This window comes from Euprymna scolopes, chromosome 32, assembly GCF_053919585.1.
Source record: "Euprymna scolopes isolate OS-2025 chromosome 32, ASM5391958v1, whole genome shotgun sequence".
In the NCBI taxonomy this organism is placed as follows: domain Eukaryota; kingdom Metazoa; phylum Mollusca; class Cephalopoda; order Sepiida; family Sepiolidae; genus Euprymna; species Euprymna scolopes.
The window spans coordinates 34,325,545-34,353,330 of NC_136513.1; the positions used below are offsets into that span (position 1 = coordinate 34,325,545).

The 27,786-nt window shown below is 33.3% G+C and overlaps 1 protein-coding gene across 3 annotated transcripts in view; it reads left to right on the forward strand.

The window, feature by feature from the left end:
• The window catches only part of LOC145256250 (protein-glucosylgalactosylhydroxylysine glucosidase-like), a 170,258-nt gene that overhangs the window by 114,889 nt on the left and 27,583 nt on the right, over positions 1-27,786 (forward strand). For all 3 annotated transcript variants that reach the window (XM_080114906.1, XM_080114904.1, XM_080114905.1), the window contains exons 6-8: positions 7,724-7,947; positions 10,337-10,520; positions 23,651-23,860. In XM_080114906.1, coding sequence (XP_079971032.1) covers positions 7,724-7,947; positions 10,337-10,520; positions 23,651-23,860 — 618 coding nt within the window. The remainder of the gene's footprint in view (positions 1-7,723; positions 7,948-10,336; positions 10,521-23,650; positions 23,861-27,786) is intronic.

Consider the following 27,786-nt stretch of genomic DNA (forward strand, 5'->3'; position numbering starts at 1 on the left):
TTTTCTTCTGTTTTTTACCTCCTAAAGAGACTTGCCAAAGCGGGTTTTCTATGGGTAGACAAATCCTTTCCAGCCTCTCCTACGCTGATGACATCGCTCTTGTTAATGAATGCACACATAAACTTCAAGTTTTTTGTTAATGTATTAGCAAAGAATGCAAAGGAGATAATATTACAAATAAACCCAGAGAAAACAGAATGTATGTCTACAGCTAAATCACAGTTTGACCTGTACAAGACTATTCACGGTAAACCTATCAAACAGGCCAACCCATTCATTTATTTAGGTCATAAACTGACTTTCTCCAGTGATCACGAGACAACATTGAAACACGAATCGGGCTGAGTTATTATTATTATTATTATTATTATTATTATTATTATTATTAGTAGTAGTAGTAGTAGTAGTAGTAGTAGTAGTAGTACACACATTTCCTTATAGTGTATTATTTAAGGAAAGTAGAAAGTGGATCTTGGGTATACTTTCGTCAACCACGTAACCCTCCCTGCCCTTATTTTATCCTTTAGTCCTCACATTCCATAAGCGATGTTTCTGGCAAAGAGGGAAGAATTGCTGTTTTGCAGGTCAGAATCTAATACATCTAACACTTATCGTTAGCAAGTTTTTGACCTTGGGATACAATTTTTTTATTTTTATTTTATTTTTTATTTTATTTTTTAGATTTTTACATCAAGTGGCTTCATGTCTTGTCTGGAACGATTTCCATAAAAAAAATTGTCTGGGTTGGTCTCTGTACTCGAGGATTTCTCTTATTCTTTCATCTGCTTTTATCATTGCCGTGTTTCCTATGGCATCACTCCTTCCTTGGGTTCCAATTTCTCCTAGTCTTTTATTCTTTACAGATTTTTCAGAACTATCATTAGTACTAAATTTCTTTTCTCCATATTATTATTATTATTATTATTATTATTATTATTATTATGTATTCACTGGGAGTTCTCACACAGGTCATCATCAGAGATTGCTAACTGATAATAAGCGGTGGTGTTCCCTGGAGTCTGAGTGATAGCAAGTCTATTCAGATTTAAATAACTATTGCAAACGACTTTGTGTTATCGCAGCAACCGTTTATCATTGACTAGCTGAATGTCTCGCATTACCCGGTTGTACAATATGCTTAATCTTGATATTTCATTTTTACAGATTGTGTATATATTATTATAGAATCAATCCTCTATTTAATATTATATGTTAAGACGAATTTTTTTCCGGTGGACTAATTCACAAACAAAAATTTTAAAATGATAATGATAATGTCGTTCATGAAATTTCGTTTGTGTTTGTTTATAATATCACGTCAGCTGATATTTCGGCTTGACGATGAATGCCCTGGAGTTTTGTTTTAAAATATGCAAACGAAGAAATAATTCGCGGCGATTTTAAATGGTACCTCTTCTTTTATCATAAATTAAATTCATTAATAAGAAAAAAAAAATAAAATGATGAGGTATAACAGGGCTTGAACAGGGAAGCATTCGATTTTTAATCGAATGCTCTACCACTGAGCTATATCTCCAGATGACGATAAATCCGATTTTTTGAAGAAGAAATGATTTGCTGAGATTTTATTATCTCTCTCTTGGCCAATGTACCGTAAAATATTTCCCTGAAAAGTTCTTCTTTTTTATCTATATGAAAGAAAAACTATTTTTTCCGTTTGTGTTTGTTTACAATATTACGTCAGCTGATATTTGGACTTGACGATCTTAAAAATAGTCTTTCTTTTTTTATAGATTAAAAAAAAGACGTATTTTTACAGGGGAATATTTTACATTCCACCCTTGTCAGTGTAACGTAAAATATTCCCCTGTAATTTTTTTTTCTTTTTTATCTATAAGAGAAGAAAGACTATTTTTAAAATCGGATTTTCGATTTTCGGTACTTATTAGATGAATTTCTGCAACAAACACATCTAACAACACTACCAGGCATATAAATTACCTTTGTGCGAAATTTGCAAAAGATAGGCTCAGCCGTTTCGGAACCTATGGGGAAGGAACTCATACATACACACACACACACACACAGTGACTTTTATGTAAGATTAGATACAGATTTCTCGTCGGCAATGACCATTGGTCTTCTCTGAGATTTGGGTGCCAATAAACCCTCCTCAAAATCCTAGTACTCTCAGTACCCTTCCAATAAAGGTATTCTTAATGCTCAACCTCCTTGGTTTTTCCATCTCCTTTGGTTCTTCACAAGTATTTTATTTGTTATCATTACCTCACTAGGATTTTTCGCACAGGCCATCAAAGATTTCTCTTGGAGTACAACCTGTGGTGTTCCCTGAAGTCTGAGAGACAACAAGTCTCCTCAGATTTTCGGTGCTCTACACCTCTTTCAATCACCTCTGCAAATTAATTTACGTTACCGCAACAGCCGTTTACCATTGATTTCTCATTGACAGCAATCATTGGTCTTCACTGGATTTTGGATGGCAATAAGCTTCCCAAAGTGATTATTATTAACTCATTAAGAGTTTTCACATAGACGATCATCAAAGAATTATTTTTGAGAGCAACTTACGGTGTTCCCTGGACTCTAAGTGACAATAAGTCTCCCCAAATTTCTAGTATTCTCCGCCTCTTTCGATAACATTTACAACTTAATTTGCGTTATCACAACAACCGTTTCCCATTGATTTCTCGTTGGTAGCGGCTATTGGTTTTTACTGTAATTTGAGTGGCAATAAGACTCTCCAAGGTTCCAGTCCTCTCCGCACTCATCCAGTGGAGGTCTGGTTAGTGCTTTCTCTTCTCGGTCTTTCCATTTTCCTCGACTCTTTAAATATTTGGTGCGATGCCAGTCGTGCTGGCGCTAGTTGTTTTTTTTAAGGGTAGGAGGGAAAGATTAAAGGGAGAAGGGGAAAGGAGGAATTAGTGTATCAGTTCTCTTGGTTGCGTGTTTTTGCTTCACTTCTGTTGCAGTTTCTATATTTTCGGTTAGAATTTGTCACTCGTGTGGACTGAAGGGTTGTTCCTTGTGATTTCAGTTATTTTCAGCATTACTGTTCGTTATTATTATTATTATTATTATTATTATTATTATTATATTATTACTATTATTATATTATCATGATATTATAATAATTATTATTATATTATTATTATTATAATAATATTATTATATTATTATTATTATATTATTATATTATTATATTATTATAATAATTATTATTACTAGCAGGGCCCGTGGAAATTCCACGGTAGTTAAAATCTTTTAAAACACATCAGTAAGAAATACCTTATAAAAATGAACGTATGGAAGCAAGTAGAACAAACAAAGAACTTTAGTTTAAACTTTTATTGAAGGTCAATGCGATCGTAACTGATGCTGTTGATATTGTCAGGAAGTGCTGGTGATGATTGAGGCGGTGACAGGGACGTCGATCAGCTGCTTGGAGTGAGAATAGTGGTCAGTCAGCAGGTTCTTGGGAGTCAGATTGTGAATTTAAAAAACTGTGTGACATTGCTGACATCGATTTTGTGCAAGTTCTGATGACCCCCAAGTTATTTAATATTTCAGGACATTTTGGATTACATGTGTGAGTAATGAATAGGTCACAGAAAACTGCCATTGCATCTTGATAAAGCTGTTGTAGATTCCTAGGACTTCCTGTAAATGTAGATGGTAGAATAACTGGTACACCAGAATAACCATCTTCATTCCTTGCTAAATGATCCATTAAGCCAGAATATTGAGCAGCTCTTAGTTGACTTTGATGGCTTTTAATGAAGTTAAATAAGCAACTGTCAACTTTTACATATGCGATAGACTTTTCTATTCATTTTGAATTTTATTCAATGAAGATTTGGAAATTCACAAATATTTTTTAAGTTGAATTATTGATATAGATTTCAATTAATGCATCACAACTTCTTGATAATATAAATAGAACACTTTGAATTTTCTGTACAAAAGTTTTTTTTCCATAAAAACATTGTAATCTGTTATAATATTCAGATTCTTGTGTATTACATGCATAGAAAATGTAGTGTTTCTGTAAATCTTACGAAGTACAGTTAAATTTTGATTTTTTCGATAATCAAAATGATGTGAGGTAGGTTATACCTATCAAATTTATTGTCAATGTTATATAGTTAAGTAAGCTGGCTAATTGGCTATAAAGTAAGTTATTCCGAACTTTGATCTAACATTTTAATTAAAAAATTAAAAAAAGCTTAACATTTTCTTGTATCTTTTTTTTTATATTAAGAAAAATGTAAGCATTATGCTGAAATAATAAAATGCCATTCTTAATAAGGGGAGAGGGTTTGACTATTCTAAACCTTCACCTAAAAAACGATTTAACGAAAAAAATGTTTAAAATGTTCTTGTATCTTTTTTATAATTTTTGTTAAATAAGAAAAATCAATAAACTTTGATAGCACTATTGTAAGAATCATGCTGAAAGCCATTCTTAATATGAGGAGGGGGTTAACTATTCTGAAACTTCACCTAACAATGTAAATAAAAATAAGGGAAAAATATATGTATGAACAATAAATATTTCTTCAGTTAAATAAAATATACTGTAAATCTTTAAATAGGGAATAAATATTTATTTAAACCATCATTATTGAAACAAAGTATTTTACTGCATAAAAAAACGGTTATGGGGAGAAGGGGTAACTATTTTGAACCTTCACCTAAATAGCGATTTAATGAAAAAAAATTTAATGGTCTTGTATCTTTTTTTTTATAATTTGTTTTAAAATAAGAAAAAAAAAACGGTAAATATCCAGATACGCTACTACAGAACACCGACCACTCTAATTTGTTTTTTATAGGTAATTGAGGTCGCTGACAACGAATCTGATAGTCAAACCTGGGGCAAATTTACCGTTTGCATGGTATTTACCCCTGAACCCACGAACTACTTTCCACCATTTTGCAGATTCCGTTTATGCTACGCGCATGCACGTTGTAGCATAAATGACGGCTTCACCAAGCAAACTACGTTGGGGGGGAGGGGATTTTTTTTTTTTTCCAGGACATAGAATTTTCTAATTTTCAAAAATACATTTTAGCATTTTTTGGGTGGAAAATTTAAAATTAGCTAAAAAAGAAATAAAACCAGAAAAGGAAAGCACTCCAAGTTGGAGTTGGGGGGGTAATATATCTGGGGTTTTTTTTACCTGGAACATAGAATTTTCAAATTTTCAAAAAGTAACGCACCGACATTTACCAATTAGAACACCATTTAACATTTTCCGAAGATTTTACTGTGTACATTGGGGGCGCGAGCGGGGGGGGCGGATGTGATGTTGGGGCGCGCGTGCCCCAACATCACATCCGCCCCCCCCCCCCCGCTCGCGCCCCCAATGTACACAGTAAAATCTTCGGAAAATGTTAAATGGTGTTCTAATTGGTAAATGTCGGTGCGCTACTTACGGAAAAACGTTTAACTAAACTGCAAAAGCACCTATTAAGCCACATAAGTTCTATAATTGAACCCCCCCCCCCGCAAAAAAAGAATGAAAAACATAAAGATGTTTGGTGCTTATGTTTTTGTAAACCACATTAAAAACTACGCGAGACAAAAAAAAAAAAGAAAGTCCCCCAATTTGTTGTACTTTTCTTTAACTGTAAGTCATTAAAAAAATGTCAGTCCGTAATTTTTTGATTGGTACGACATGTGAGTAGGCAGTTTGCTAGGTGAAGCAAGCCGTCGTTCATGCTACAGCGCACGCGCGTAGCGTAAACGTAAGCTGCATAATGGTGGAAAGTTATTCGTGGGTTCGGAGGTTAATACCATGCAAACAGTAAATTTGCCCCAAGTTTGACTATCAGATTCGTTGACAGCGACCTCAATTACCTATGTAAAAAAGAAATTAGAGTGGTCGGTGTTCTGTAGTAGCGTATCTGGATATTTACCGAAACTTCACCTAACAATGTAATAAAAATAATGGAAAAATTCTTCAGTTAAATAAAATATACTGAAAATCTTTAAATAGGAAATAAATATTTCGGGTTTGTATTACTGTACACAGATTCGAAAAAGTTGTCAAAAAACAAATATATAACAAATAAATGTTATCAAAGGCAAGATAAGTTACTTTTCTACCAAACTGGATATATTTTTCGTGTTTTTATTCAATTTAACATATTTATTCCGCTCGAAAAACATACAGTGTTTACCGATGTATTCGAAAATTCAATATATGTTACCGTGACATAGGTTGACATATATTCGGCGGGTTTTTAATAGTATTTTGTGTATTTTTTTATTTATAACACCTTTTCTCAAACTTACCGTGTTAAAGAGAGAATCAGACGCCATCTTGAATTTTCGAATACATCGGTAAACACTGTATGTTTTTCGAGCTGAATAAACATGTTACATTGAATATAAACACGAAAAATATATCCAGTTTGGTAGAAAAGTAACTTATCTTGCTTTTGATAACAGTTATTTGTTATATATTTGTTTTTTGACAACTTTTTCGAATCTATGTGTACAGTAATACAAACCCAATATTTCTTTAAATAAATTAAATCGTAAGTAATGAAACACTGTTTTATTTCATGTTAAAAAAAATATTGTTGTGCCCATTTTTCATAGTATTCAAATATGTATGCCCTGTCGGTGGGCATTAGAAGATGAATGCCTGTAAAAGAAGCAAAATAAAACGAACAAAACATAAGTAATAACTATGTAAACAACGTGAAGCTGTATAAATGTTACAAAATTACTCGATTCGGCATTAAATAACACGAAAAAGGATTGATATGCCGTAAAACAAAAACAAAACAGAACAAGACGTAAAATATGTTTTGACTCTGTGTTTGCGAATGGTGACTTTGGTGATTTATTTAATAAAGTCATTCTTGACTTTTGTAACATGTATTTCTAAACATATTTTTTGTTGTGTAAATAAAAAGTAAATAAAAAAAACATAAAGTGGCACAGTAAAAAAAAAAAAGTACTCGTAGCGTTAAATGTAAAAAATATATTTATTACTGAATAAAATAGAATAAGCGTTCCTACAATAATAAACAGAAGTTATTTATTATGAAGCCAACCTGGCAACCCTGATCTCTGCCTTGAGCGTTCGTTTAATGTGTAATCCGCTATTCCAGAATAAAATCTTCTCAACCAATCAAATTTGCCGGAAAGTTTGACACACATAGATAGATAGATAGTTACAAGCGTATTAATATATAGATTATATTATTATTATATTGTTATAATAATACTTATTTTTATATTATTATTACATTATTATTATATTATTATTATATTATTATATTATCATTATATTATTATTATATTATTATTATTATAATATTATTATATTATTATTATTATTACATTATTATTATATTATTACATTATTATTATATTATTATTATATTATTATCATATTATTATATTATTATTATTATTATTATATTATTATATTATTATTATATTATTATAATATCATTATATTATTATTATATTATTATATTATTATTATATTATTATAATATAATTATATTATTATTATATTATTATTATTATAATATTATTATTATATTAATATTATATTAGTAGCATTATTATTATATTATTATATTGTTATTATTATATTATTCTTCTTCTTATTATTATTATTATTATTATTATTATTATTATTATTATTATTATTATTATTATTATTATTATTTCAATGCGAAATAACAATTGATTTGATCTTGTTTTTAAAACTAACAGCTCAAGCGTGGGCAGAAAGGGACACGCTGTTTCTGCGTCACAAGTCTGCATGGGAAGATCTTTGGAAACGAGGCCACATCGACATTCAAGGAGACATGGATTTGGCACAGGTGACCTATTCATCCCAGTATTATCTACTGAGTTCGTTGCTTGTTAAAGCGAAGACTGAGTGGCCGGGTTTTGTCGGTCTCTCTCCGGGAGGATTGGCCAACGGGGATGACCACGTAAGTATTGTTCACGGTTTTGGCATCATCATCATCATCATCATCATCATCATCACCACCACCACCATCACCACCACCACCACAGTTCGTGTGCGTGTATTTATGTATGAGCGACATTAAAACCGACTCATTGCTTTATTAATAAGGTTGATTATCTTGGATACATTGTAAGCATTCACTTGTCCGTGTTTGCCTGGTTCTTTCATGAGCTTTTCGAAAGTCGAAGTTTCATGGAAATATCAAGTTTGCAAGTGGTCCTCAGTCATATGTATATTCCAATCAATGGAAGAAGAAACAGATGATTTGAACGAAAGGTAACACCTCATACAGCCTAACATCACAAGTGCATTTGAGAAGTTTTATTACCACACAAGCAGAAAGGCCAGACATAAAATCAACAGTAGATTCTTTGATATGACAGGGGCGAGTTCGAAATGAATGTTTCTGTTTAAAGCACAATTAGACCATGATACTTGACTTTTTCATTTTTAACTCAAATTGAAGCCATTATCACCACAGAAGCAGAAAGGTCAGGCATAAAAATCAATGGTAGATCCTTTGATAGGACAGAGGTGCGTTCGAAATGAATGTTTCTATCTAAAGCACAAATGAACCATGATACTTGACTTTTGCATATTAAACTTTAATTCAAACCATTATATGTAAAAAAAATAATTTTATCAAATCAACAGTAGGTTCTCTACAATGTAATGTACCTATTTACTATGCCTCCCCACGAGACAGAGTTAGACACCAGGGTCGTTTTTTAACGTGGAGAAAAGGTACAAAAATAAAAATTGTCTCAGTCGTGAAGGATTTCTCCTCCACCGAAAGAGAACAAGAAATAGAAGTGCAGAATCTGAAGAACAGATACTACACTTTGCGGTATTTATTTGCTCCCCCACTGAGCAAATTAGGCACAAGGCCGATTTTTAAAGTGAGGAGTGAAGGGGAAATGGGGACCAACTCCCCGGGGAGTAGGGGAGCTGGATAGTGACAATTGGTATGAAGGGTTGCCCCTACATTGACCAAGGTCTTATCTGTGGGGTCGCCCCCACATATGGTCTTTGCTTGCAGTATCTGCCGCTTATCCCGAAGGCCAAGTAAAATGTACAATGAATTGTTGAATAAATCACTGCAGATGGGCATGTGAAGCTTTCTCCTGGTGCACTGCGATGGGTCCCTAATTAGAGCAGGCAATCAATCGATTTGATTGAAAACTGGGTCGATTCGCTGATTTCGATGATGATAATAAAAATATTTGTTGATAATCATTCAACATCGAGTCTCCCCAGGACAGGTGACTGACTTACGTTATGATTATTTTCCACCCCAAACAGATAAAATCAATTAACCGTTCTGCAGCACATTTATATCCTCCTTTAGAAGATTAAAATCAAGATATAATGATGCTAAACCTTATTTTTAGAATTCTTATTCCAATTTTGATCAAAATCAATTACATGATTTTGATTCTAAAATTTAAACTATATGAATGAGCTGGTCGGAGGCGAAAGAGAGGTGGGGTGAAGCGGGTGTGTAAAAACGGAAAGAAAGATTGAGAGAGAGGTAGAGAGAAGTTTTAATATAAAGATGTTATACACATCTTTTAGCCTCTTCTATTTTGTTTTTATAATGCCGAGCAATGTTGAGTAGCCCTGCCAATCCCATATATAAAACAAATTCCCCTCTGAACCAAAGTATCTAGGCTAATAGCCACTATCTTATGTAGCCATTGAACACCAGTTTACACACATTTAGTCATGACATTAACATACTACATTACATCCTACGAGCAGCACACTTTTCTCTCTAAATATCTGCTACTGCCACTACTACCAGGTGTCACTGGAACGAATTCTACACTTTCCGCGGATTTTGTTATTATACCAGCTGTAATTGGCTCAAGAAAACATAGACCTAACAAACTCTTTACCAATTTCCTATTCATAAATAATAAAGGCTCCTTTGGTAACATCCGCCCATTCTGATTGGCTGAGTTCTGAAAATTCTCATATTCTGGAATGCAATTCTTCCCTTTATAAACGAAAGGTTACTATAAATAAAATATGGCGTCACTAATATACACATTATTCATTTAACGCCTAGATAATTACAATCGTTTGTGTATGTGCGTGCAATTATCTACAATGTTATCTACATGATTGTCATTTCGCATTTACTTACGTCTTCAAAGATTCAATGAAAAATGCTTTCGACTATATTTTGTTTTTGTCACGTGACATGTGCCGTTAACTCAAGGAAAATAGCTAACATTTCTTGTTTCTTGGACAACCATTCCATGTCAGTTATAAATAAATACATATGAAAAAATTGTATTGTATTTTTTTTTCTAATTTTCTGGGGATTTTTTTTTTCTGCATTTTAGGATTATGGAGGTCACGTATTTTGGGACCAGGATATTTGGATGTTTCCCCCGATTCTTTTGATGCATTCAGATCTTGGGAAAATATTAATGCGGACTCGGACGCGTACTTTGGATGCAGCTAAGGCTCGGGCGACGATGAAGGGCTACAAAGGGGCCATGTTCCCTTGGGAAAGTGCCTATTCAGGTGAGTTTTTTGGGGGGAGGGGGGTTGTTTTTTACCGCTTATCAAGCATGCTGTTGTTCGTTAACCATGACTAGGTAGAAGTCTTAAGTAATTCGTAATTATAATTTTAATGTCGCCTGCATTGAGAATTGAACCTTCAACCTCTAAAAGAGTGTAATTTATAATTGAATTTTACATAGACGATCTATTAAGCAGACTTAGCAGAGAATTTAACACAATATGGGAATGATTAATTATATATATAGTGTTTCATCCTTTCGGGAATCATCAGTGCAGGGAGTCATGATCACCACCAGAGATTTGAACCCAGCCATAAAGCCATCTCTGACTCCATTAGCAAGGAACAAATCGCTCATCAAACGTGAACCGCGACGAGAATATACTTGAAATTAACATTTAAATAAAGCGTAAATGTGATTCAAGAAGGTCGAGAATGATCAAATGATTTTAACATCACGATCTGCGCACGTGGGCTTAAGTGACCGACTTCTTCCATTTCAACGTAAAGTGCTCAACAATACTTCACGTATCTACATCAAATTTTATGTATCTATTTTCAGTATTTACTTTTACAGTGCTCAATACCTGAGTAGAGCATAAAGTAATCTGTTGAAATAAATGTGTAGTACTAAATAGTGAAATATATATTTATATATATATATATATATATATATATATATATATATATATATATATATATATATATATATATATATATAACAATAAGTAGTAGGGAGGTTCAGGTAGAAACAAAAATATTTTGAATGTTCCTAAAATTCATACTAGAATTGACCGCAAGGATCCGCGGCATAGTGAATAAAGTACTTGATAAAATTCAGTTGTAAATTGCACTCTTCTGGAGCTTGGAGATAATATAATGTTGTTTTTTTTTTTACTGCAATGTAACGACTTATCAAGGTCGGGAGGCCACTCAAGGATAAGTGTTAAATGTTAGGTAGTTGTGTTAGATAATAGCAGGGTAGAAGAATTTAATTGTCTGTTATCTATCTATCTATCTATCTATCTATCTGTCTGTCTGCCTGTCTATATAATTATCAATCTATCTATCTATCTGTCCGTCTGTCTGCCTGTCTATGTAATTATCTATCTATCTATCTGTCTGCCTGTCTATATAATTATCTATCTATCTATCTATATAATTATCTATCTGTTACATAGGTGTGGTCTTTCTTTTAGAAGCGATGACGTATATTATTATTATTATTATTATTATTATTATTATTATTATTATTATTATTATTGTTGTTGTTGTTGTTCGTCTTAGTAAGAGTCTTAGAGTGTTCATGTGTAGATAGAGACAGATCTTATATATAAAGAGACAGAGTCAGGGTACATGTTAATACAAGAGAGCCGAGCACATGTAATACACAATGAGAGGAAGATATTTAGATATATAGATAGATAGACCGAGATATAGTTTGACATTTATACTTTTTTAAAAGTTCTGTGAATGGGAGTGTTTCTATAACATTGACACATATTTCTTTACCTATTTTTGAAATGATGGTTTTCACAAAGTTCTTATAATATAAAATGTCAATACCTTTTCTGTTGAATACATAACACGAAGACGCAGATACAAAAAGATGAAGTTGCGTGTTTATTCCAGTTCGACCGGTCAATGGCTTTGCATCAAGGAATTTAAGTCTTTACATGATTCTTTCTTCTCCCCTCCGCTTCCAAGGTTCTATGTCAGCTCTGTCTCTGACTCCTCTTCTCTCTTCCTCCTCTGACTGACTGACTCTGACTGACTTCTAAAGCTCTCTATATTGAGACTCATGGCGTCATTGCATGACCAACACATATCTTGACACGCCTCACGTTTTCAAGCATGCATCGCCCTTCACATGTTTTTTACAAAGCCGATTTGTCTAACCTTATTTTCCTAACACACTTTTACAAATATGTTTAATATTTTCTATTGTTCTGATCTAGATTCCTTTTGTTCTGATCTAGATTCCTTTTGTTCTGATCTAGATTCCTTATCTTAATTTCATTTCTTAACAGAAACAAAATTACATCATTACATTCCTTTTTCAATGAACAAATATCTAACTATTTTATGTGAACTAAACAATGGTAATTCTACGTTCCATTTTCAATAACATTCTGTATTTCAATAACATTATGTATTCTGTATTTATTTTAATTTATGATCGGAATTCTCAATTCCAAATCTAGCTTCGCAAATTCAAATCCTAGGCTATCTCATCTCATATTTACTCACAAGAACAGACGGCTGTTCTTTAACATATCTACCTATATAATTATCTATCTCTCTATCTGTCAGTCTATATAATTATCTATCTATCTATCTGTCTGTCTGTCACTCGACCTATCTATATAATTATCTATCTATCTATATACAGAGACATAGATAGATAGATAATTATATAGACAGATATATATATATAATTATCTATCTGTCTGTCTGTCTATATAATTATCAATCTATCTATCTATCTATCTAGCGATGAGTGGACAACAGAGATTTGAATCGTCATGTTTTGACAGGTTGTCAAATTTGTCTAACTCTGTGACTGGTCGGTTTGTACCAGAAAGTATGCAAGGGACCGGACGTGACGTGTCCCGTGTTACGCGTTCTGGTTTGAGAAAGACGGTTAGACTAAACTGGTCTCCCCTCAGAATGGAGGCATATTAGAGAGTCCATCGATCACTCCCTTCTGCTGTGATGAATACCTGGGAGTGAATAAAATATATAAAATCCTACAATGTCTTCGTCTATCGCCCTATTCTCTTCCCTGCAACCTCGTCCTCACAGAAGAGATGTTTGTCTCTGCTTTATAGGTATTTTCATGGCAAGTGCTCGTCTGAGCTCCTATCTATGGTCCCCCCTCGCCAAACTTTCACAAGAAACACTCGTCTTGCTGAAAACACTATCAATAATTTCCCCCACTCTTTATCTGTGCCTAAACCTAAACGTAGATTCCATGAACAAATATTCCTTCTTAGAACTGCACACCTGTGGAACTCTCTTCCGTTTGGCTGCTTCCCAGCCGACTACAATATGGTCGTCTTCAAGTCCAACTTCTTGATGAGCCGCTCCCTTAAGTAATCCAATTTATCAAATTTACGCTACTAACGATCGCCATGATATTGTCCCATTGACATTGTCCACTCTTTAACCCTTATCCTCGAGTGGCTTCTGGGCCTTGTTAAATGGTGCCTTCAATGTAAAAAAAGAAAATGTCTTGTAAAACATCTTCCTTAAAGCAGCAGAAATATGTATGTCGTCATGTATATATATATATATATATATATATATATATATATATATATATATATATATATATATATGTTTACACGCAAGAATGCACAAACAAATACTAGACGAGTCAAGGCCGTTAAGATAAACATCTAGGTACGAGGACAACAGCCCGTTATACCGCAAACACAACATAATTTATATATACACTGCTGATCAAAAATTTAAGACCACTTAAAAATCATTTTAAAAAAACCTTTTTTTAAGGATAGATTTTAAACTCTTCCGACTTAAGGTTACCAATACTACAACCTAAACGGTTAAAGAAACAAAAATCTATGAGAAATTCCCTGGTTAGATTTTTAAAAAAATGCATGACAATCTAATTCTGATGAGTCGTAGACGACGAAACACGTGTCGGTAGATAATTATATTTTAAAAATAATATATATGCCGCTCCCCATTTAGGGGGTCAAAGGGAAAATTATTCCCAACATGCATTTAGGTAAAAATGCGCTTTCGTATAAATAATTGAATTAATTCAAGAAAGTATCGCTACACAAAAAATAAACACACACACACACACCCACATATATATATATATATATATATATATATATATATATATATATATATATACCAAGTTAAAAGTATTCAGGAGATAAAACTCATGAATTAAGAGGAGGTTATTAAGAGTGCTCAATAAAAAGAGCAAGAGTGGTGACTATGTAATAGTTGTCTATATATATATATATATATATATATATATATATATATAAATATATGTGTGTGTATAAAAAGATTAACACACACATACACACACACACATATATATATGTGTGTGTGTGTGTGTGTGTGTGTGTGTGTGTGTGTGTGTATAAAAAATAAACACACACACACAGAGACACACACACACACACACACATATATATATATATATATATATAACTACTTCATTTATTCGCATAAATTTAATATACGAAAGTATAGATTTATGCGTAAACTTTAAGTATTTACTTCAAAAGTGCTCAATACGTAGGTAGAGCTAGTTAGTAATTTATAAAATATATATGGCGATTAAGCTACACTGAATATTCTGCGTTTCATCCAACTATAGGATTCGTCAGGCTTATGCGCGAATTCTGTCGTTGCTTCTTGTTTTTATATATGTTGAGGATTTCTAGTCGGCCAATCAGCTTTCTAGTATCCACCGCGCCCCTTCCTAGTTACATTCCAAAATCCAAATATTTATTTTTCATGCAAGACAGCTCCTATAGCATACTAAAATTTCAGTACATTTTTTAGCAATCCGTTTCGTAATGCATCAACATCCTGTTATTATTATGTCGATATCGCCCTTTTCTGTGCACATACTCTTCGGAAAAATGAGAAATTCCTTGGTTAGATTTAAAAAAAATGCATGACAATGTAATGCTGCAAGAAGAAAGAAATTCATAGAAGATTCCAACTCGTGTGTTTGTTCCGGCAGCCATTTTTGTTCATATTTTTAAACTAGATAGGTTTTATTCAACGTATGAATTTAAGTGTTTTGTAAAATGTTATATATTCTACAAAGAAATTACTTACTATTATTATAATCTGTTGGATTGGTATACATAAACAGTGAAATATAATTGGAAAACATATTTTACAAAAACAACATATACACTGCTGGTTAAAAATTTAAGACCACTTAAAAATCTTTTAAAAGAACTTTTTTTGGGGGGGATAGATTTTTAGCTTTTCGACTTATGATTACCAATGCTACAAGCTAAAAGGTTATAGAAACAAAAATCTACATTCCAAAGATTTATTTTTAAAATTTAAATTTTTATTAAATTAGGCTTTTTACACATGATCAAAATTATAAGACCAGAGACAAAAATTCTATTAAATTGTACAAAAAGAATATGAAAAGTATATAAAAATATTCAACAATCAAACTATAATAAGTACTACCTCCACTGTTTTTGATGACTTCAAAAATTCTTTGGGGCATGCCAGAAATAAGGGTGTCTATTAAGGTGCAGGGGATCCTTCTCCAGTTTTTAAAGATGGCTTTACAAAGTTCAGTTTTTGTTGAATATTGTTTGCCATTTCATGCCTATGTAATATTTCTTGTTATTCGGGGTTTTTTTTTCGCAAATATTGTTGCTTGATAAACTACACTTTTTGTTAGACATTTATTTTGGACTGGGCAAAGTGTGCGGTGTCTACAATTGCATTTATCTTGTTCGTTATTAGTATTTTTATTTATGGTATGGTTGTTCTTGTCCAGGGTTGGTTTGTTGTTATTATTATTATTATTATTATTATTATTATTATTATTATTATTATTATTATTATTATTATTTCTGCTAGTGTTGGTTTTATTTCTGTCATGGTGTCTACTTTTTTTATTGTTTATTTTATTGTTGTTTACATTGTTTTCATTTAGTATTTTGTTATTATGTGCCTTAATTATCATCTCTAAATTTTCGCAACAACTGTAAGATAACTTCAAGGTATTTTTATTGAAGATTTTGTGTAAGGGGTTGGTTGCGGGAAAGTGTTTTTCAATAAGATCTAGAAATTTCTTGCCAAGTTTTGTTTTTAACATTTGATTGTATGGGGCCGTATACCAAATTATAGTTCTTTTTCTTCTGTTTTTAATTTTATTATAGTTGTTGGTGTTTTGTTGCTTATATTTGATATCGATATTTTTGTATCCACTATTTTTTAGGGCTGTTTCGTAAATATTGGATGACCTGTTAAATGCATTTTCGTCGCTTGAGTTATTACTGAGTCTACTTACGATCGAGTTAGGAATATGTTTTATAATTGATGGTGGGTGGTTGGACTTAGGGTTTACGTAAATTGGAGTAGCGTTATCTTTTAAGTATGGTTCATATGTGTTTTTATCTAAGTTTAACGTGACGTCCAGGAAGTTTGTTATTTTTATGTTAGCTGATATGTTCGCTTTTAGGCCTAATTATTTCATTTATTTGTGTATGATTTTCTTAAAGTTTTCTCCCTTGACTTTGTTGGAGTTTTTTATTATAGCTAGTCCGTCATCTCTATATAGGCCGATATTCGTAGTATCGAATATGCTTGTGAGGGTATATAGAATGAATAATCCCACAAGATCTGATGCCTCTGCAGAATCTCTGGCACCCATCGCCAAATCGAATGAATTTTTCATTTTATTTTTTATCCATTGGTTATTGTTATTTATTAGAACTGATTTTCTACATTTTTTAATTATGTTGATTTCTTCTGAGGATATATCAGTGTATACCTCGGCAAATTCTAGGGCAATGTTAAAAAGTTCTTCGGATATCGAGGGATAAAAGTCTATGATGTCAAACTGTATGAACGTACATTTATCTTTTTTTTCTATATTTTTAAACCAGGTGATTGCTTCGGTAGTATTTGCCCACTGGTTTAGTTCTAGGTCCTGTTTGATTTGTTTGTTTACTCTAGAAAGTATAGTTTTGCTAATTCTACCTATTTCTGGTTTAGTTGGGTTTATCAGGCGGGTGCTGGGATTATTATTAAAGTCCCATTTGTGGTCTTTAAGCAGAATGTATGACTCTCTAGGTTTCAATTTGCCAACTTTATCGCTAATTTTTAGTTTATCGGTAATTTGTTTACTTTCAGTATTTATTATATCTATGTAGTCGCATTTGTTTGTGTCTAGTTTTTTGTAGTTTTTTGTGATGTTTTCTGTGATTAGTTTGTTATATTCTTGCTTATCTATTTTATAAAAGTTTCTTGTTTTATCTGCTTTTACAAAGATTTTATTAGAATTGTTTATGTTTCTAACGATTTTGTGTAGTTTCCGTTGGAAATTGTTAGGTTGATTGTGGAATTCTAGGTTTTTAATTACGTTTAAAAGGTCATTTTCAAAGTTTATCAAGAGGTCTACTGTTTTCGCATTTTTAAGGGTTTTAAAACCATAGGATTCTTTTTTGTTTACGTTTTCATTTTTAAGGAAGAAATTTGCTCGCCATCGCATTCGGCGTATTAGTTCATCTGTTTTTTGGATTAATTTAATAATATAGCTATGCTTGCTGGGTGTGGGGATGTTTTTTAGCGATGTTCCGAAATTAACTCTTTCCATATCTATTTTTAATGTGGTGAAATAAATTCTTTTGAAAGTGCTCGACTGTTTTAGGAGCTAAGTATAACTACTTCATTTATTCGCATAAATTTAATATACGAAAGTATAGATTTATGCGTAAACTTTAAGTATTTACTTCAAAAGTGCTCAATACGTAGGTAGAGCTAGTTAGTAATTTATAAAATATATATGGCGATTAAGCTACACTGAATATTCTGCGTTTCATCCAACTATAGGATTCGTCAGGCTTATGCGCGAATTCTGTCGTTGCTTCTTGTTTTTATATATGTTGAGGATTTCTAGTCGGCCAATCAGCCCCTTCCTACCAGCCAATGGGCATGCCTTTTATCAAACAAGGGATCTGTTTTAGAACTAGGTTAGTGGTTTTAGGTAGTCGTTCTCCTTTTTTTTTATACATATAAATATACCTATGTGCACAAACAATGCATATACATATACATATATACATATATATATATATATATATATATATATATATATATATATATACGTATGTGATCGTTTATGTATATTCATGTTTATTTAATTTATTTATTTGTTTTTTTTGTTTTGTTTTTTCCTATTGTTATTGTTAGTTTTAAAGCTATTTTGTATCGCTATCCTAGAGTAAGTTTTATTTTGTGAACACAGTTGTTTGCTATTTACCGCCTACAGTTTAATAGATTTTGAGGTTCTTTAAAGTACAGGATAGAAAATTTTTCATGGAGGCATAATTTACATGGGTCGTCTAAATGTCTGCATGTGGTAGCTTGTCTCATTATTTTCCATTCGACTACCGGCGAATGTCCGCTTTCTTTGAGTTCCCAGTATTTATTCGCTAGTGTTGTTTTTATACGGTGTTTTTTATTTTTGAATGTGCTTAAAAAAAAAAGGAGAACGACCACCTAAACCCACTAACCTAGTTCTAAAACAGATCCTTTGTTTGATAAAATGCATGCCCATTGGCTGGTAGGAAGGGGCGCGGTGGATACTAGAAAGCTGATTGGCCGACTAGAAATCCTCAACATATATAAAAACAAGAAGCAACGACAGAATTCGCGCATAAGCCTGACGAATCCTATAGTTGGATGAAACGCAGAATATTCAGTGTAGCTTAATCGCCATATATATTTTATAAATTACTATATATATATATATATATATATATATATATATATATATATATAAGAATAACAGTATAGTTACATTCCAAAATCCAAATATTTATTTTTCATGCAAGACAGCTCCTATAGCATACTAAAATTTCAGTACATTTTTTAGCAATCCGTTTCGTAATGCATCAACATCCTGTTATTATTATGTCGATATCGCCCTTTTCTGTGCACATACTCTTCGGAAAAATGAGAAATTCCTTGGTTAGATTTTTAAAAAAATGCATGACAATGTAATGCTGCAAGAAGAAAGAAATTCATAGAAGATTCCAACTCGTGTGTTTGTTCCGGCAGCCATTTTTGTTCATATTTTTAAACTAGATAGGTTTTATTCAACGTATGAATTTAAGTGTTTTGTAAAATGTTATATATTCTACAAAGAAATTACTTACTATTATTATAATCTGTTGGATTGGTATACATAAACAGTGAAATATAATTGGAAAACATATTTTACAAAAACAACATATACACTGCTGGTTAAAAATTTAAGACCACTTAAAAATCTTTTAAAAGAACTTTTTTTGGGGGGGATAGATTTTTAGCTTTTCGACTTATGATTACCAATGCTACAAGCTAAAAGGTTATAGAAACAAAAATCTACATTCCAAAGATTTTTTTTTTAAATTTAAATTTTTATTTAATTAGGCTTTTTACACATGATCAAAATTATAAGACCAGAGACAAAAATTCTATTAAATTGTACAAAAAGAATATGAAAAGTATATAAAAATATTCAACAATCAAACTTAATAATAAGTACTACCTCCACTGTTTTTGATGACTTCAAAAATTCTTTGGGGCATGCCAGAAATAAGGGTGTCTATTAAAGTGCAGGGGATCCTTCTCCAGTTTTTAAAGATGGCTTTACAAAGTTCAGTTTTTGTTGAATATTGTTTGCCATTTCGATAAACCTCTCCTATCATCCATCCCCAAATATTTTCAATTGGGTTCAAGTCCGGTGAGCATGCAGGATTCCCAAGAGATTGACTCCATTTAGAAAGCTCAAGATCCGTCTTGCAGTGCGGATTGCAGCATTATCCTGTTGGAATAACCATCCATCCCCACACCAACGATGACCCTCCATCATCAAAGATGCTTTTTGTAGCATGCTAACATAACCAGCTCCTGTCTGACGACCCTGCACCACCTGGAGCTTCATCGTCCCTCTGTAAGAAAAGGCAGCCCATACCATTACGGACCATTCACCACTATTACGTGTGGAAAAAATTTCAAGGGGCATATTTTTGTCATTCCAATATTGCTGGAAGCCATCAGGACCATCTAAATTGAATTTTTTTCTCATCTACTTCTCAACGTCCCAGGTTTGATATTCACGACCAAATCTTAAGTGGTCTACTTTTGTGACATGGAAGCAATCGAGGAATTTGTTTATGCTTTTTATTTACCATGCATTTTTTGTTGTAAGTGTCGTCTGATGGTTATTAGACTACAATCAGCATCTGTAACCGCCTTAATTTGACTAGAAGAAAGTCCTCTGTCATTCATAACAACCCGTCTGATTCTCCTACTCAATGCAGGAGAATTGGGGGTGGGCTATCAAAGGATTTTGCTTTTCCATAATTCTCAGTGTTCTTTAGAAAGTTGCAAATAAGAGTTTTACAGCGAGTTAACTTAGCTGTGACAAATCTTGCTTATAAAATCCTAGAATTTGAGAGCGCTCAACTTCGGTTAGTTTTCTTGCTTTAGGCATGGTAACACCTTTACACAGTGATTGCTAATCTCTAACTGAACTAAAAACATTAGAATTACCATAAGTCTAACAATTTATACCCTTGGTCTTATAATTTTGATCATGTGTAAAAAGCCTAATTTAATAAAAATACAAATTTTTAAAAAGATTTTTTTGGAATATACGTTTTTGTTTCCATAACCTTTTAGATTGTAGTATTAGTAACCTTAAGTCGGAAGAGTTTAAAATCTATCCTTTTAAAAAAGTTTCTTTTTAAAGATTTTTAAGAGGTCTTAAATTTTGGATCAGCAGTGTATACTAGGCTGGGTGCCGAGCATTGCTTGGGTGTGGGTTGAGCAAAAAAAAAAAAGAAAAAGTGGTAGTAGGCAGGCAGGCTCGAACCCGTACCACGAAGGATGAGAAGAACGTAAGAATAAAACGAGACGTCTTTGCCGTTGCATCTATCGCCAAACCGGAAGTGACGAAGGTTTAAATGAAGGCCAATCAATCGAAAAGAGGGAATGACATTCGAAAATATCGGCGAAAAAAAGTGATCCTCCTTGTAGAAAAGTGCCCAGTTGAGGGTGAAGGAATTAATGTTTTTTGCCAATTTTTCGATATTTGTCGTCCGAAGGGCAGCGCTTCAAAACGATACCGATCTCGTGAAAATCCGTCGCCTCTGTCGAAAATTTAAGGCAGACATACATACATACATACATACATACATACATACACTTAAACAGACAGGTGAGATTTATATTATAGATATAGATATCTCTTTAAAGAAAATATAGATATGATTAATATAACAACGACACGCACGTATCTACAATATGCGTTAATTTGGTACCATATATACTCGGTCATATAGACACCCTCCTCCATGCAACCCCTATATAACAAAGGTTCACTTATCAGTGCAGGTGACCGTAAAACTACAATTGCAAATTACTTTGGATTTCTATGCAGTCGTGGCTGACGGAACGAGAGCATGCTATAATGTATAATAAAAATAAATAAAGCGTTTCGTTCGTAATTCCATGCAGATTCCCGAGTTCGACAGAAAGATTCTCGGGTTCAACAAGTTACACCTGAAGATTACATCAACTGATAAGTTGTGCGATTACACTTAAGTAATCAAAACAATTCAAATAATATGAATTGATATTGATTGAGATTGTCGGGCTGGCTTCCTCATCTTGGTTGTTATAGTCACAACGTTTCGGCCGTTTTACCCTCCAGCCTTCAGCAGGTGTTTTGTATCGAACTGGGGAACCGTTTGTTAGGAGTTTCGAACCCAACCCTTTATTATTATTACGGGGGTACCGTGTTCGGACTCCAGCTAGGGACATAGTTGCTGATTCTCTGTTTTGAATGTTACTTTTTTTACTGCTTTTGTTCAGGATTGAACTCAGCGCCTTTGGGTAACTGTAAACTTTGATACAACGTCTAGGACAATTCTTAGCTGGTTTTTGTTAATGTTAAACCTATGTTGTTATTAAAGGTTTTCTCTCTCTATCAGAGGTGTCCAAATTGCATTCAGCTCGATGCTTGGTTTGCTTAGTAGGTTGTTATGTCTGAGCATGTGAGCTGTTTCTTTAAGTTTTCTCACTTTCCAGTGGGTGTCTCTGTTTATTATTTTTGCTTCATCCCATAGGGGGCGATGATCCCCCCTCTCCATCCAGACATGGTTGGCTATACCCGATTTTTCCGTCTCCCCTTTAGTTACCGCTTTTCGGTGTTCTTCCACCCTTACTTTAAGAGGGCGGCATGTTTCACCCTTGTAAACCTTTCTGCAACTGCATGGAATGGAGTATATGCAGTTCTTGGTCATAGTGAGCTGCCGAGGCTCAGCATGCCACCCACTGAGCAGGTACCTTGTGGATATAATAAACCCATTAGCAGGCAAGTCAGCAACACATGTAAAGAATTCTGCCCACTTCACGGAACTGATCAAGGGAGCACCCATCAGAACGATTAGTAAACGCAAACGTTTAATAAGAATAGGGAATAATAAATAAGCACACAAACAACTTTTTATCATACATGCAGGAGTTGGAAAAATTACATTGAGTGCATTGCCAGAAATGGTGCGAAAAAGGTACGTTCTCTTTACCGTGCTAGAAAGCTACTAACGCCCGAAAGTATCCTGTACCTCTATAAGGTCACCATTCGCCCATGTATGGAGTATTGTTGTCATATTTGGGCTGGTCTCTCACTCCTAGACAGGGTTCAAAATAGAGTCGCCAACCTAATAGGTCCTGAACTGTCATCTAAGCTTCAGCCTCTGTCCCATCGACGAAATGTAGCATCCCTCCGCCTGTTCTACAAGTATTTCAATTGTGAATGCTCTGACGAACTGCAAGCACTTGTGCCTCCTCGACGTAAGTACTCCCGACAAACCCGACAAGCAGCAAAATTCCACCGCTTCACAGTTGAGATCCCTAAATGTAAGAGAGCCTTCTACTCCAGTAGTTTCTTCCCCAGAATCGCTAGACTTTGAAACTCCCTTCTGAGTTCCTGCTTCCCCAACTGTACTGACATGCTGAAGTTCATGTGTAACGTGAACCGATATCTTGCTGCCCAACTCCCCATATAGTACCCCTGTAGCTTATGTCCCTGATAGTAGCCCCCTACAGCAAGGTGACAATGTGCCTTGTTTGGGGTGAAATTGCAATAAAAAAAAAACAATACCGAAAGACAAGGCATTAATACGGAGTGTTCTTGTTAATACATTTGCTAATTTATGTCCGTGTTCTGTTTTCCTTGTAATCCTTTAAACAGGTTTATAACATACACACACACACACACACACACACACATATATATATATATATATATATATATAAATATATATATATATATATATATATATATATATATATATATGTTTTTGTTTTTTTTTGTTTTTATTAGGAATGGAAACAACGAATGCCGCCGTTGTGGCTAAATATGAGCATCACGTGACCGGGGATGTTGCCTTCGCCCTTGAACAGTACTTTGCCGTGACGCAAGATCTTGAATTCTTACAGTACGAGAGAGGAGCCGAACTCGTGGAAGCTATCGCCGATTTCTGGGTCTCCAGGGTTGTACATGACGAAGCCACAAACAAATTCGTCATCAGAGGTCAGTTCTCAATTTGTAACTATTACTTTCTTTATTTCTCACGCCGTTTCGGCGCATGTGCTCTCCAGCCTCCTTTGTGTATCTTTTTGTCTTAGTCCAGTGTTTCCCAACATTTCAAATATGGTGGCCCATCAATAAAGAAACGACCCGAATCGCTAAAATATCTTACATATATATATATATATATATATATATATATATATATATATATATATATATATATATATATATATATTCAGTTTTTTTTTTTTTGTATAACAAACTGCCATATATTGCGATTATTGAATTGTAGATTATTGATTTGTGAAGTGACAGAAAGATTGTCTATAGTTATTTTTTTTCCGGGAATTAATCCCTGTTTTAGTCACGTAAGTTCGTTCGAAGTTGTATTCGTGTTCTACGAAACGTTTGCTTATTCTCAAAGCAGAGAAAGAAGAAAAACAAAGTCAGATTCGGAATTCTTCTTGACAATCATCGTTGTACTTAAGCTTCTTCTTTTCCTCCACTCGTTTGTTTCTACCCATATCAGCCGTCGTATTTTTCTTTTTGTCCTCTCCCCAACTGACAGCAACATCACGTGCACAAGATAAATTTCACTGCCATGCAACAAAATAAACGTCTTTTTCTACGACCACCTCGAACCATGATAACACCTAAATTTGCATTTATCGTCTTATTTTTCGTATCGGACGGATTTCAGGTTCGAATGCCAGAACTTCTCTGCAGAGGGCTCACGCCAACGATGTCCGCTTATTGCTGTGGTTCTCCGCACCATTATTACAGTAACTACACATTTCGTAAATTCATAATTCAATTGGTGACACTATGGCATTTGGGGTCGCGACCCATAGGTTGGAAACCACTATATTAGTCGATAAGCTTCCATGAATTCATAAACAAAACCTTATAACTAATTTACTGGTATAGACTGCTTTCATTATTTCATCCCTGTTTTTCATTTCGTATGATAAGGGTTGCTGAAATGGGCAGATTATAAGTTAAATGATGAAGAATATTATGAGAGGATTAAAAATTATGACTGTAATGAGCACAGTTTGAGTTCTTATGTGGACGGTTTATCACAGATATTTGTTGATATTCGATTTGAAGATGACCATGTCGCAATCCGAAAGAAAGCAGTCCTGGAGGTAACAAAGGTAGTTTCAATCCTCTCATTATATTCTTTATCGTTCAGCTGACACTCTGTCAGTCTCATTAACTCTTGTAATCGAATGTTTTAGCCTGGGTAAATGATACTTCGTAAGTAAATAAAAGCATTATCTCATTTATGAAACTTATCATGGCTGTCTGTCTCCATTTTTTCAAACTGTGTCTCATCTGAGGTGTGCGAGGCAGTTCAAATGAGTGTGTGTGTGTGTGTGTGTGTGTGTGTGTGTGTGTGTGTGTGTGTGTGTGGACCGTTTTATAGGTCTTTACCAGTTTTCAAATAAGTGCCAAGAGGTCAAAATTGAAAGAAATGAGAACTTCGCAAGCGTAAGTAGACTCTTCTAAACATGCACAAATATATATATATATATATATATATATATATATATATATATATATACATATATATATATATATATATATACTTTTATACGTTAATCTTAGTTTGTTTTTAGTTGTTGGGTTTTTTTTTACTATTTCTAATCTAATTGACAGTGGCTGATATAGTAACGTCTCAGGCAGGAGCATTATATGTTTCGTTTTCAATTTTAGCTGATTGCACCCAAGTCATATTTGCTTTTACTTTTGAAATCATGACAATATATTGGGTACAATATAATATGGAATAATCCATAGAGAATTGGCCCTGTAATAAATACAAAATTTGCATAAATTAAAATATTATACTTAGGTATATTTTACGACCGAGCAACGCCGAGCAACGCCGAGCAACGCCGAGCAACGCCGGGCGCATTTAAAATTACAATATATTGGGAACAATATAATATGAAATAATTGATAGAGAATTGACTCTATAATAATAAATACGAAATCTGCATAAATTAAAGTATCATATTTAAGCCTATTTTACGACCGGGCAACGCCGGGCTCCCCTGCTAGTATGATGTAAATAGAATTATGTTAAAGAGATCAGCTATCACGGCATTCGTCGCTGTAGCTCGACCATGAAGAAGAAAATGTCTCTAACTCACTGAAGAAGGTCAGTAGTTGACCGAAATATTTGATTTATATTGTTTACAGTTATTGAAAAAAGCTTTTAGCATCGAATTTGGTTTTAGAAAATATTTCTTATATTTTCAATTCTACAGTGCTTACCCTTACACACGTACCAGCTAGATAGATAGATAGATAGATAGATAGATAGATAGATAGATAGATAGATAGATAGATAGATAGATACTATTTTCATTTATTAAAAGAAAATCTCTTAGCAGTGTTACGATACGACCCTCGACGATTCCAAATTAGAATATATTCCCGATTACGTATCGTGTTAATAAAAGTAAAAAATGGAATATGCCGGTCGTGGAACCGGCTATTGATGTGACGTCTGAATAAAAATGGACAAACGAAAGAAATTCTTTTGTTTTTTTTGTAATTTATTCATTTATTTATTTAACTTCGTATAGCCATTTAATTTGCTCCACATTTTAATAAATTGTAAATAATTACTTTATTATATTGCCGAAAACACGGCACAACAATACCAAATGAAAATCGGCTAGTGTTGTGTTCGGAGAAAGTGTAGTGTCGGGATCATTAGATACCATAAAACAATGGAAACAAGCTCATTGTATTGTAAATACAATTTATTTGCGGCAAAAGCCTTAAAATATTTACAGAACGATATTCAGTCTACAGCGACGCCGCCATATTGGCTTGGGTTTCCTCATTAGAACTCTCTAGTCATTTTAAAGGTCTATAAAGGGCGATAACTCTTACTTCCTTTATTTAGAGTTATTTCCCATTTTATTGCTATAACAGCTAGTAAGAAACAAAGTTCGATATGTCAGCTTAAATGCTATTTCGGTATTAGTTTGAATATCCAACACTATACTATTATATGTTAGATTTTAAGTATTCAAAAAAGAATAAATTGCAAATAAGTACGTTATAATGTTACCAATAATACGATATAACAATATCAAATGGAAATTGGCTAGCCAGAATTAAAGTTCGATATGTCAGCTTGAATGCTATTTATGCATTTACTTGAAAATTAAACAAGATTACAGTATATGTTAGAGTTAAAAGTATTTTTAATAAATTGTAAACTAGTATTTTATTATTTTACCAATAACACGGTACAGTAATACCAAATGAAAACTAGCTAGTCTGAATCAAAGTTCGATATGTCAGCTTAAATACTATTTACTTTGAAAATACAATATTATACAAATATACAAAGTTTAGATTTTTAGTAAGGAGTAATAATCAAAGTTCTATATGTCAGCTTAAATGCTATTAAGATCCAACATTGGAAATCTCACAACATAACTTCATATGTTAAACTGGGCGTTCTTTGTTCTTTTTTCGGACTATTTTTGGATCGATAAATGAATGACTCATCTAAAAATGGCCGAGAATTTATATATTTTTGCTTGTTTATTTGTTTGCTCGTCTGTTTGTTAGTTTGTTTTATTTTCCTGTGATCGCTGAAAAATAGCGGCCAGGTTCCGTTTAAATATCGATTTTTTTTTTCACGTCCTCAAAACAAATGTTCGACTCATGATATGGATTATCGGATCGATTTATTTAATTTCGCGTTTATACTGGAGGTGTTTAAAAGAAAATTAAATATTTAGATTGCCTTAGTTATGTAGAGAAGAAGCTCTTGTTTGATCTCAATGTCTAACGGCATATCAACCCTTTTTAAGAAAATTTTGATGCCGAATCGCAATACCTATATACCAATAATGTGCGTATAGTCCTGCTGCCACATCCAGGGTCTGTCAGCG